This window comes from Lottia gigantea (assembly GCF_000327385.1).
Source record: "Lottia gigantea unplaced genomic scaffold LOTGIsca_18, whole genome shotgun sequence".
Classification (NCBI taxonomy): Eukaryota; Metazoa; Mollusca; class Gastropoda; family Lottiidae; genus Lottia; species Lottia gigantea.
This window is the reverse complement of record NW_008708301.1, coordinates 2,208,682-2,221,844: the sequence shown is the minus strand read 5'-3', so window position 1 is coordinate 2,221,844 and position 13,163 is coordinate 2,208,682. Positions and strand designations below refer to the sequence as shown.

Here is a 13,163-nt window from a genome sequence, read left to right as displayed (position 1 = left end):
GTGTACGCACCATTGAGAGACTTTGGAGGATCCATGTGTTCTCAGATGAGAGTCGGTACAGCAGATGGCCGAGTACGAATGTGGTTGTTTTCTTACAGTTATCTATTATCTATATACAAAACCGAAAGCTTTACAGAAATATTATTTACGATAATTCCTGTAGTTATTATATTCATATACATGTTTGCCCTCTGTTATAATAGCTTGTCATTCACATCTATATCTCTCAGCGAATCTTTTCTAAAACGCAAATCCGTATTAGTGGACTAGCTCAGTCGATAGATCGCGTGGAATTGTCGTCGGCTGAGTGAACTTCCTACTAAGACCTTGACTGCAATAGTTACCTTTCTTGTCTATCAAGGTATAAGTACGTAATAGCCTGACATTGTGAAGATGGCAATAACAGGAATAGCCAGTGAAGTGACATGGTTACTTTACAGATGTACCTTACCGTGTATTTTAACCAGGTATTAGAAATTATAGAAACACTAAAAAGGTATACTCGTTTCCTTTGCAATGAATTAGAAATGTTTGAAATTAAACGCATTTAGTAATATTTAACATTATCATAATAAAATCAACACATAGAGACCGAACATGATATTTTAAAATTTAGACACAATAAGCAATAACGGACTGTACAGAAATAAAATATCACATAACAAAAGTTCACACATCCAGTCACAGAGAAACAGATAGAGCTGGTCCAGGAATATAAATCATGATATTCTCTTTCTAACCCCAACACACATCAGTGATCAGTAATAACACATGAGTAATAAAGTTGTATCGTGTCACACTTTTACATAGTAATCCAGTGTTTTTCTTATGTTTTTGTTTTAAAGAAGCCAGATGTTTGCTTCGATTAGCCTTAACTATGAATATATTGCTTTCATTAGGTGCAACAAAATCAACCCAAAATTAACTTGCCTGGTAATAATTTATTTATATCTGGACTGTAGAGGTTTCCACCAAGGTAAGTAACTGAAAATCTAAACCGCGTATTTGAAAAGGAGCATTTTTTTTGTTTTTGTTATTGTATCTACTGGAAATATTTGCGGGTTGCTTATTATCAGAATTTTCGTTTAAAGGTGAAAACCTATACTGCTATAAACTCCCTAATATTTAAGTACGTATTTGGTCTTACACTTACAAATATAAATTTCGAAGAGAAAACTGATTGATAATTGCATGATGTTATTTTGTACGTCTTCTGTGCATATTGTAGGTTGTCTTTGTAGCACAGTCTGGCTTCATGAAACGTCTCGTAGTCACATTGTCCGGTATTACTGAATCGTAACTGGAAACCTTTGAATCTTTCCATGACATCTGAAAAATGAAAAAAGATTTTTGACCATTGTCCTGTACTTGGTCTGACAGATTTGGTTGAGCCTGCTCAAAACACACCTCTTAGCGAGATGATAGAAACTTTTTTTATATACAACAAAATTGTAATGTGGACGAATATTGACGCCGCCCGCCGCAATGGAGGTCGCCGTTGTTCGTAAGATGTTTTTTACATTTTTGTGTATGAGATAATATTCACATTTTCCCGGGGTAGAATTCGATACATAATTCCTCAGTTACAGTCCTTGATATATCTGAAATGTTAAAATAGATTTGTGAATGAAATAAGGCATACATTCTTTGTCATATTTTATGTGTAGGTTTATATCCACGAGATTAAGGAAGTGGGCGTACATTGACGTCAAACGTTTATATTAGATCAATCCTAGACTCTGAACACGCATTACAATTGCTGTTAACGAATCAATATGTTCCGCGCCCATTTGTCCGATTTAATAAAACGTCTCTTAGCTATATTAATATGGCACGACACGTTAATGGAACATATTATAATAACGCTCGTAACCGTAATTTTATTGAATGCAAGTCAGATTGAATTTGTCCAGACAGAGCAGTAACTCAAATCACACACATTACATTACCAATTGTCTTCATTATCAGTGTGGTTTTAAACCCAGTTCATACCAGTTCATAAGTCAACCCAAACTACCCAACCCAAATCTAACCCCACCTGCACTAACACCAAGCCTTATCGAAATCCAAGAACCTATCTACACTCCAAGTGATGTTTATGATATCTTGATCTCCCTTGATACAAGCAAGGCCTGTGGTAGTGACCATATAAATAATACCATTCTAAAACTGAGCTGTAAATTTCTGTACTCTCCATTGTCTTACCTATTCATTTCTCTCCAAAACTTTCAGTGTTCACTCATTTGGAAACGGGCCGACGTTACCCCAATTTACAAGAAGGGCGACCAACATTCCTGCTCCAATTATAGACCGATATCCTTGTTGAGCTGTCTCGGAAAAGTCTTTGAAAAATGCATGTACCAATACCTCAACAACTTCCTTGTCTCAAATAACAAAATCTGGCTTTAGGAGCGGAGATAGCTGCACATACCAACTTGTTGATATCTATCATCAAATATGTGGCGAGCTTGATAAAGGACTCGAAACTAAGGCCATCTTCTTCGATATAAGTAAGGCATTCGATCGTGTCTGGCTTCTATGTAAACTCCAGGCCATTGGGATTACCGGGAATCTTCTACTTCTCGTTAAAGACTACCTCTCGGATCTCAGACAATTAGTTCAAATAAAAGGTCAATCATCAACTGAAATCATCGTACCCAACGGAGTGCCCCCGGGTTCATTTCTAGGTCCACTACTTTTCCTCGTATATATAAATGACATAGCAGAAGATGTAAAATCACACCTTAAATTGTTCGCTGATGACACCTCAATGTACATGGTAATTCATGACCCCGTATCTTGTCAAAGAGCCTTAGATCTCGATTTGCTAAAGATCGATCACTGGGCCAAAACATGGAATGTCGTTTTTGTCCAGAAAAAACTAAAAGCATTACCTTCAGCAAAAAGACTAATCCATCAAATTTCTCCCTCTTTTTCAATAGCACATCAATCTTTGATTCTGACGAGCATAAGCATTTAGGTATAATTTTCAGTTCAGATGGCAAGTGGAACAAACACATCGATCACATCATTTCTAAAACAAGAAAATCCATCGACTGCTTACGATCACTGAAATATCGCCTTTCTCGAAAATTCTTAGAAAAGTTATATGAGTCATTTATCCTACCACTCTTTGACTTTAATGATGCCGTTTGGGACAGTTGCTCACTTCGAGATGCTGAACGCCTCGAAAATCTTCAACTTGACGCATTGCGAACCATCTCAGGCCTGACACGGGGTACATCCCGCAAGACTCTATATAAAGAAACTGGCTTTTTACCATTGAAAACTAGGCGCTATCGGCACAAACTCACTCTTCTACAAGATGATACACCACCTTGCACCACCTTATCTGAATATATTAGTGCCCCGCCACACTGGCGACATTCATACCTACAACACCCGCAACCAGGATCAACTGAGATCAACATTCTGCCAGAGTACCCTTTTCCAGGAATCCTTTCTTCCATCAACAATTCGTGATTGATCCCTGAGTACATGAAAACGACTACATCCATTCAATCATTTAAACAACAGTTAAAAGCTAAAGATACTCAGATTCCCAGCTACTTCTACTTTGGAGACAGGGCATAGACAGGGAGAGAAATAATTCATTGTAGAATCAGAAACAGTATGAGTGAACTCCATTGCCACATGTTAGCTCGACACCTTACTGAAGATCCATCATGTCCATGTGGCCACTCCTTGGAAAATGCTGATCACTTCTTTCTTTACTGTCCACGTTACCATACTCAACGTTCCAAGACGCTTCATACTCTCCCCATGCATTTTCTAGACACTAAGTTACTCCTACAGGGCTCCCCAGATCTTAGTCTTTAAGAGAACACCACTATCATTAGCATTGTCCATGCATATATTAAACTAACGCAGCGTTTTTAACCACATCTGCTTCATTGCGTCTTTGGGTCTTTATTATATTCATTATAACCAGATCTATCCGAGTTAACAGTTGCTGAATGCTCTTCTTGTGCCGTATTCCTTTAATACGCGATCAAGTTAATCGAGTAGGGAACTCTTCTGATTCGGTAGGTACAACGAACCCAGTACAACCGGAAACACATTGCAAAACATCAAGTTTTCTCAACTCGTTGAATTTATCGAACATAAACAGTCCTTCGGCAACCACCGTGTGAGTAATCTGTTAGTAATCTGTATCAACCGAACTTAGAAGTGCTTACTTTTACCTCCACGAGAGTTTAGCTACGATCGGAATAATAGTTTTTGCGAACTTTGAGTTCCCCTTTTCGTCGATCGGCAAGATAAACCTTTGACCTCGCAGTTTTCTTTGATCTATATTGTGTGCCGACTTGATTTGTCATTTAATCGAACATTTGAATCCTATAGAGGGATATCTTTTATTTGATTTTCCTTAGTGTAACTTTTGTGTTACTTTGTATTTTACAGCTTTTTACAATAATGATCGTCGACTTTGAATAAAGTTCTGAATGTAAGAAGTGGCGGTCTTGTTATCTATCTGTTAAGCCATACCCTTTGGTGAGGACAGAATAGTAAAAAGACGACGATCTGCCGGCTGTATTAGATCCTACAGACTGTCAGCACACCACAGCCTGGCGAAATTGTTGTACTACGGGCACAGGACAACATCTACGTCTCGCCGACACAGACTCCGGTCATCGCCTATACAGTAAACAGACTCGTTAGTGGTACCTGACCTACATTCAACGGATAACTTCAGTCTATAATTAAGGACTTTACAACATTCTTGTAAAATTTGTGATACAAAGCCCAAGTATTGTATGTTTACATTTCAATATTGCTTATACGTATCATCGAACTGCAATCTCTATTAACTGTTTCATTTGAGTGTTAAATTTACAAAATATACAACAAATAATCATTTGAATATACGCCCACATTTTTGGTCAAAATGGATACTGACCCACAACCAAGTACATCACAAACGCGAATTCGTTCTCTCTCTGAAAAAGGAAAAGAAATTTACGAAAACACATACAGAGAACATCAGGGAAAAGTAAATAGAAAATAGCTTGAAGTTGAAAAGAACATAAGTGATTCGTCGTCGTGTAACGATCTGGTATCTTTACAAAAATTTGAAATTGAAACAACAGAAACATTTAAAGATTATAATATATTATCAGACAATTTTATTGAATTTCTTCACAGGACGAATACACCAGACAGTATAAGGGATACAGAATCGCAAGTGACTATTTTAAGAGCACACCAACTTTTAACTGAAAACACGCTTACAAGCATAAAACAACGTATAGCTTATTTACAAAATCAGAAGTCGGATGTACACAGCGTTGCTCAAACTAATCAAAGCTCCAAGACCCGAAGTTCATCTCATTCATCTATAAAATCGAAATTGGCAACAAAGAAAGCCGAGGCAGAGGCAGCTGCCGTGGGCGTAACATTTGCTCGCAAAGAAACTCATTTAAAGAAGCAAAGAGCTCAACAAGCTGAAAGGCAAGCGTCTCTCGAGGCCGAATTGAGTCTTATTCAACAAGAGAAAGCGGCAGCCGAGACTGCAGCTCAATTTCACGCTTTTCAAACAATCACCGACGAGATCGATAGTCGCGCTGGTGACTTGCCACTTCCCCAAGAAAATGCAGTCGACCGCACTCGAGCTTATGTAGAGTCGAATGGTGATCATTCTTACCAGCGCACAGCAGATCAAACAGACGCTGACCATCCTCAAATTGAACAAGCTGGCCTAAACCCTACAGCACCCAGCTTTACACCTCAGATAATACTGGATCCGGTGACGACACAAAATGAAAGCGTTTCCACTGCAGCTGAGCTAACTAGATTTCTATTGAAAAAGGAACTTCTGCTGTCACGTTTAACGACATTTAACGACAAACCTGAGTTGTTCCGCGTATGGAAGGCCGGATTCATCTCTGTCGTGCAAGACTTACATGTCAATGGAAGAATTAGACTTGCTTGTCAAATGGTTAGGCAGTGAGTCATCTCAGTATGCCCAAAGTATACGTGCTGCCCATGCAAATAATCCTAAGAAAGGACTCGCTCGCTTATGGGAAAGACTTCAAGATAGATATGGGAGTCCAGAACTTGTTGAATCGTCCATAAAAGCCAGACTTAACAGTTTTCCTAAACTATCAAATCGTGATAACAAGAGGTTGTATGATCTCGCCGACATACTATCTGAAATAGAGGCAGCGAAAGAAGATAAACAGTATAAAACACTTTTGTCCTACTTTGATTCTTCTTCAGGGATCATACCTATTGTCGCCAAACTCCCATATAACCTTCAGGAAAAGTGGACGAACAAGGCTGTTAGGTACAAAGCCAAATACAAGGCTGCTCATCCTCCACTTTCATGTTTTGTTGACTTTATACGGAAAATCTCTAAAATCAAGAACGACCCAAGTTTTGTATACGAGACACATACAAATCCACCTGACAGACATCAGCAAATCAAAAGTCAATCACAAAAACCAGTTGTGCGTGTGAGAAAGACCGATGTTACATCTGAAATAAAATGTCCTATTCATAAGAGCAACCACTCTCTGAATGAATGCAGAGCATTCCGTTCGAAGTCAGTTGTTGAAAGAAAAGCCTTCTTAAAAGAACAAGGATTTTGTTTTCGGTGTTGCTTCTCTAAGAAACATGTTGCTAGTGCATGCAACGAAGATGTGGTTTGTGCTGAATGCCGCAGCACTAAACACCCTACCGCCCTACATGTAAACTCACCAAACAATAACCCTGTTACTTCGGCTGTAAAAAACAACGGCGGGGAGAACTCTCCCAATCAATCGACCTCTGCAGACCATGTGAAATCTAAATGCACACAAATATGCGGACAATCATTCCGTGGAAAATCCTGTGGAAAAACAGTTTTGGCTAACGTGTTCCCATGCGACCAACCAGAAAAGGCAAGACGAGTATACGCAATACTCGACGATCAGAGTAAAATGACCCTTGGTAGAAGTGATCTCTTCGAACTATTTTCAGTGGACACCAAAGACGTCCCATACACTTTGGTCTCTTGCGCAGGACAACAGAGCATGTCCGGTCGGAGAGCTAAAAACCTTGTTGTCCAATCGTTTGATGATACACAAACACTAAACCTTCCCACAGTTATTGAATGTAACGAAATTCCCAACCTAAGAGAGGAAAAACCATCACCGGAGATGGCTAAATATCACCCCAACCTTTCTGATATGGCCAATCATATTCCACCCTTGGATGATCAAGCCTCCATCTTGTTACTCATAGGGAGCGAACTGGTCCAAAGGGCTCACCATACGCCCAAAAGTTACCTATGGGTTGGGTAGTTGTGTATAGGAAAACGTGTATAGGAAAAATACACAAATCTGACGTCGTGAATGTTAATAAAACTCACCTGCTTCGAAATGGTCGTCCATCTCTGTTTAACCCATGTCCTAACAACCTGTTTACGACCTGCACACCTACCTGTAATGAACGGGATCATTCATCAACAGTTTTCGAGACTACTCAAGACGACAACAAGAAAGGTCTTTCTGTCGAGGATAGAATCTTCTTGGATCTAATGGAGAAAGATGTTGTCAAGGGCCCTGATGGTACTTTAGTTGCTCCTCTTCCTTTTAAGCCATCACGCCCTCGTCTCCCAAATAACCGTACACAAGCAGAACAGAGAGCAACAGCCCTTCATCACAGTATGTTGAAAATTACCTCTAAAAGAGAACATTTTGTGGAATTCATGAACAAAATATTAGTCGAAACGATAACCCATCTAAAACATATCGCTCAATCCTTCAACTGTAATGGAAATTGTATTGGTTGGCATATGTGCTCCATCTGGAAAACAGTCAGTGCTTTTCATACCACAGAACTTGACGTAATTAAATCAGTTCAAATCGAAGTCTACTCAGCTGAAGTGAAGTGTATCCAGTCCAATAGACCCATTCCTGCAAACAGTCCGATAGCAGCCCTTTCACCTGTTTTAGGAGAAGATAATTTATTACAAGTAGGAGGTAGACTTAATCAAAGTTCTCTAGGCATTGAACAAACAAACCCATTAATCCTGCCTGGTCGACATCATATCTCCACACTTCTTGTGCTTCACCATCACAGCCTTACTTCGCACCAGGGTAGGCATTTCACGGAAGGGGCTGTAAGGAAAGCTGGTCTATGGATCACAGGAGGGAAGCGGCTCATTTCATCGTTGATCTATAAATGTGTGACCTGCAAAAAATTACGTGGGACTCAAATGGTACAAAAGATGTCTGATCTACCTTCAGACCGCCTTTCTCCCGCTCCCGCTTTCACCTATGTTGGAGTGGATGTTTTTGGACCATGGTCTATCCTTAGTCGTCGCACCCGCGGTGGACAGTCAAACGACAAACGTTGGGCCGTGTTATTCACCTGCTTATCGACGAGAGCAATCCACTTAGAAGTGATTGAATCCATTTCTTCCCCTTGCTTGATCGATCCGGGGTCCAGTTGCAAGGTTCCGCTCCGACAGAGGCACAAATTTTGTTGGGGCTACAGACATCTTACGTATTGACTCCATCAATGTTGAAGACGGACCTGTTCGAGATTTCCTTTATAATTCTGGAACTGAATGGTTGTTCAACGCTCCTCACTCTTCCCACGTGGGTGGAGTGTGGGAACGTCTAATAGGCGTCACCCGTCGAATATTGGATTCCATGTTAAGAGGACCATCTGGTACTAATCTCACTCACGAGACCCTCACAACATTCATGGCTGAGGCTTCAGCGATAGTTAATTCCAGACCTTTGGTACTGGTGTCAACAGACCCAGAAAACCCATCTGTATTGTCTCCAGCAACACTACTCCATCAGAAAACAGTTAAAGGGGAAGAGCCCCTCGGAGATTTTAACTTAACAGACATGTACAGAGCGCAATGGAAAAGAGTGCAAGCTATGGCCGATACCTTCTGGAATAAATGGAGACAAGAGTATCTCCAGACGTTACAAACAAGGCGGAAGTGGCAAAATGATCTTCCCGATCTTCAAAACAATGATGTTATTCTACTTAAAGAGAAAGATTCTCATCGTAACAGTTGGCCTTTAGGTATCATTGAAACTATATTACCCAGTGCCGATGGGAAGGTCCGGAAAGGCGTCGTGCGCGTCGTAAAAGATGGAAAAGTAGTATCTTACACTCGACCTATCAGCGAAATGGTTCTCCTCGTATCAAGAGAATAGATTATAGCGGACAGACTTTGATCATTTCAATTGTGCCTTCATTTTTATTTTTGAGAATTCAATTTGTGATTTTTCGTTTAAAGTGATGTACCCAAGGTACTTCAGACGGGGAGTGTGCCGTATTCCTTTAATACGCTATCAAGTTAATCGAGTAGGGAACTCTTCTGATTCGGGAGGTACAACGAAACCCAGTACAACCGGAAACACATTGCAAAACATCAAGTTTTCTCAACTCATTGAATTTATCGAACATAAACAGTCCTTCGGCAACCACCGTGTGAGTAATCTGTTAGTAATCTGTATCAACCGAACTTAGAAGTGCTTACTTTTACCTCCACGAGAGTTTAGCTACGATCGGAATAATAGTTTTTGCGAACTTTGAATTCCCTTTTTCGTCGATCGGCAAGATTGACCTTTGACCTCGCAGTTTTCTTTGATCTATATTGTGTGCCGACTTGATTTGTCATTTAATCGAACTTTGAAACTAACATTTAAATCCTATAGAGGGATATCTTTTATTTGATTTTCCTTAGTGTAACTTTTGTGTTACTTTGTATTTTACAGCTTTTTACAATAATGATCGTCGACTTTGAATAAAGTTCTGAATGTAAGAAGTGGCGGTCTTGTTATCTATCTGTTAAGCCATACCCTTTGGTGAGGATAGAATAGTTCTGATCCATTGTTCGTTTTATTTAGGATTACCTGGTCTATTTTTCTTGCTATTGAGACATATCTGATGTTATGTTCGTTTTATTTAGGTTTATGATTTGATGTATTGTTCGTTTAATTCAGGATAACCTGATCTATTGTTCGTCCTATTGTGGCCTACGTGATCTATTGTTCGTTCTATTGAGGCATACCTGATGTATTGATCGTCTTATTCAGGATTACCTGATCTATGGTTCGTTTTATTCAGGATTACCTGATCTATTGTTCGTTTTATCCGGGATTACCTTGGTCTATTGCTTGTTGCATTGAGGCTTACCTGATTTATAGTTAGACCGTTTGAGGCCTACCTGATCTACTGTTCATCTTATTCTCTATCTCCTGCTCTCTATTGTTCATTCTATTGAAACTTATCTGATCTATTGAAACTTATCTGATCTATTGAGATTGACCTGCTCTATTGTTAGTCCTTCTGAGGCTTAACTGCTTTATTACTCGTTCTGTTGATGTCATGTTGAGGCTTATTTGATGTATTGTTCGTTAAATTGAGGTTTATTTGAATATTTGATGCATTGTTCGCTAAATTGAGTCTTACCTGGTCCACGGTCCGTCCTATTGAGGCAATCCTTGGCTATAGCTCGTTTTATTGGGACTTACCTGGTCCACGGTTCACTGTTCTGAAGCTAACCTGACCTATTGTTCGTTTAGAACTACCTGATCTATTGCTCGTTGCATTGAGGCTTATCTAAATAACTATTAGTCATTTTGAGATATAGCTGACATACTGTTCATCCCGTTCAGGCTTACTTAGTCTCTATTGTTCACTCTATTGGGGCTTACATGATCCATTGTTCGTCCTAAAGGGACTTACCTGTTCTCTCTCGCTCGTTGTATTAAGGCTTACTATTTGTTTGCACATGAGGTAAACCGGGTCTACTGCTAGTTGTATCGAAGTTTACCTGATCCATTGATCGCTCTATTGATACTTACCTGATCTTTTGTTCGTGTTATTGAGACTTACGAGATCTATCGGTCGCACAATTGAGGCTCATTTAATGCTCGTTCCATTGAGTCCTACCTGATCTACGGTTCATTCTATTGAGGCTAACTTGATTCATTGTTCGTCCTATTGATGGTTTATTAAAAGTCCTGATTTGTCTGATCCATTACTCGTACTATTGAGTCATTGAGTCATACCTGATATATAGTTCGCTCTACTGAGGTAAACCTGATCTCTATAGATCTATGGTTCGTTCGTTTGAGGCTTACCTGATTTATTGCTCGTTCTATTGATACTTACCTAATTTGTGCTAGTTCTATTGAAGATTACCTATGGTTCGTTCTATTGAGTCTTACCTAGTATTTATATTCATTATTTACTAATTGTTCGTGTTATTTTTCGGCATATTACAATGTTTTTATATTTAAATTTAATTTTCTAGAAAAGTGTGACAGGTTACCGAAAAATCGTGCAAATGAAAAGACACAAACTGAGTACAATCGTGCTTTGATGAGTATTATTTAGAGAACAATTCTACTAAATTTTGTTCCTTTTTTTTAGCATTTGCACGATAAAATCGGCCCCATTTTTTCTACGCCCACATGGAAATGTTGCCAACGCCCCTGTCCTTCCGTCGATCCGCCCGTCCGTCCACATTTCTTGTATGCACAATAGAGGCTACAGATTTTATCTGATCTTGATGAAAAGTTCAAAATTGGTAATAATCGGATGAATGGTTTTAGAGGGATTGCCCACGTTAAATTTTGCTTATACGCACGATAAAGGCTACAATCTTCATGAAACTTAATATGCATGTACATATTGATGAGATTTCAGTCAAGTTCGAAATTGGTAATAATTTTCTAATTGACAACATTCGACGGCAACATTTAAGGTAGAAATCTGCATGCGCGCGTTGAACAACGAGAACTGCTATATAACGTTGTTTGTAAGGATTTCAGTTCTGAAAGTGGCAAGTACAGACTGTGATTGGATAATATTTCATCCTTACCAAAAATAGTAGGTGTATATATAAGATTTTTCATCAAAGTTGGTAAGATTCTCAACCATGTTGACATTGATGAAAATTGACTTTGGACTAATATTGCCCGACTTGGGAAGTATATAAATTTACAACGTATGATAGATTTAACATTTCGCCAAATTGTTGTTTTCGGGATTCGCTTTCGGTTCGGGTCGTTATTACTTGGTTTATTTATTGACAGTGACAAATATTGAAAATTGTTTTTTCTGATACTAACCAGGATGACCTACTGAATAAACGTTATGTATCTCGATGTATTGTAAATTGAATACTTGCTCCAGATCAACACACCACCATTCTAGTTCAGAATTCTGAGTATGGGCCATAGTTGTAAGGATACCATCAACAGCACAACAAGACAAGTATATTTCATACGTACTGCTACTATAACTGGGTTTATTCAATGCAATATTTTTTATAAATATGTCTGAAAAAAAAACAGTCGCATATAATTCTAAAAATTAAAATGTGTTCCGTTTGAGGATCCGAGAGGATTTGGGTTTTAAAAGACTGTTATCAACTGGTAGGATATGCAGGAATGCGATTACTTGGATATAGTCAATCCATTCATTCATGGGTAACAGCATTTCGATTTGATAAAATGCTTCAGGAATTATAACCTGTTTTCTACTTTGATGTTCTTGAAACCCCAAGCTTAACTTACCTTCTAGAAAAAACGTATTTACACCAACATCAACTGAAGAATTATAACAAACTTGAATTTTGTCATATAAGTAACACATTTTTCGCAATTCATGATAAGCCAATCCAACACATCTTTCATTGAAAAAACAAGAACTTGTACATGATAGTTGGTCAGCAGCCGTAGTTGTCTGGTAATACCCCGATAAAAGTTTATCTTTTGTATAAGATTTGAACATTTTCGTAGTAATTTCACAGGTTTTACATGTATTCAATAACATTAGTAACTTCAATAATATCACCAACATTTTGATACTCTAATGACCTTTTTTTAAATAGAATGAAAAGGCCACCACACTACAATATGAAATAACTACAATATGAATTTGAAGTAAATTAAAACGAAAGAACGTCGTGTTATTGAGTAACCAATGCCGTTACTAATACCGTTAAGACTAAGAATTTAAGCATAACAGAAATGTGGATTTGCTTGACTGGTTGAGAATTATAGTTAAATTAAAATATCATTTTCGTATTTGATACTTGACAATAAGAAAACCTTTTAGAAATCCAGTATACGTCTATTACACCGAGTTCAATGCATTTCAATAAGATGTCATAATATTCA

At 38.5% G+C, this 13,163-nt stretch overlaps 2 protein-coding genes across 2 annotated transcripts; one reads left to right on the top strand and one right to left on the bottom strand.

The window, feature by feature from the left end:
• Nucleotides 1-393: 393 nt before the first annotated feature.
• On the top strand, nucleotides 394-9,498 carry LOTGIDRAFT_158860 (hypothetical protein; the record flags this gene model as incomplete). The annotated part of the gene is made up of 3 exons (XM_009052280.1): nucleotides 394-467; nucleotides 5,167-5,767; nucleotides 9,238-9,498. 3 exons carry the CDS (start codon nucleotides 394-396, stop codon nucleotides 9,496-9,498), a joined length of 936 nt encoding a protein of 311 aa, XP_009050528.1.
• A 2,607-nt stretch (nucleotides 9,499-12,105) lies between these two features.
• On the bottom strand, nucleotides 12,106-12,843 carry LOTGIDRAFT_158859 (hypothetical protein; the record flags this gene model as incomplete). The annotated part of the gene is made up of 2 exons (XM_009052279.1): nucleotides 12,106-12,320; nucleotides 12,558-12,843. 2 exons carry the CDS (start codon nucleotides 12,841-12,843, stop codon nucleotides 12,106-12,108), a joined length of 501 nt encoding a protein of 166 aa, XP_009050527.1.
• Nucleotides 12,844-13,163: the final 320 nt, after the last annotated feature.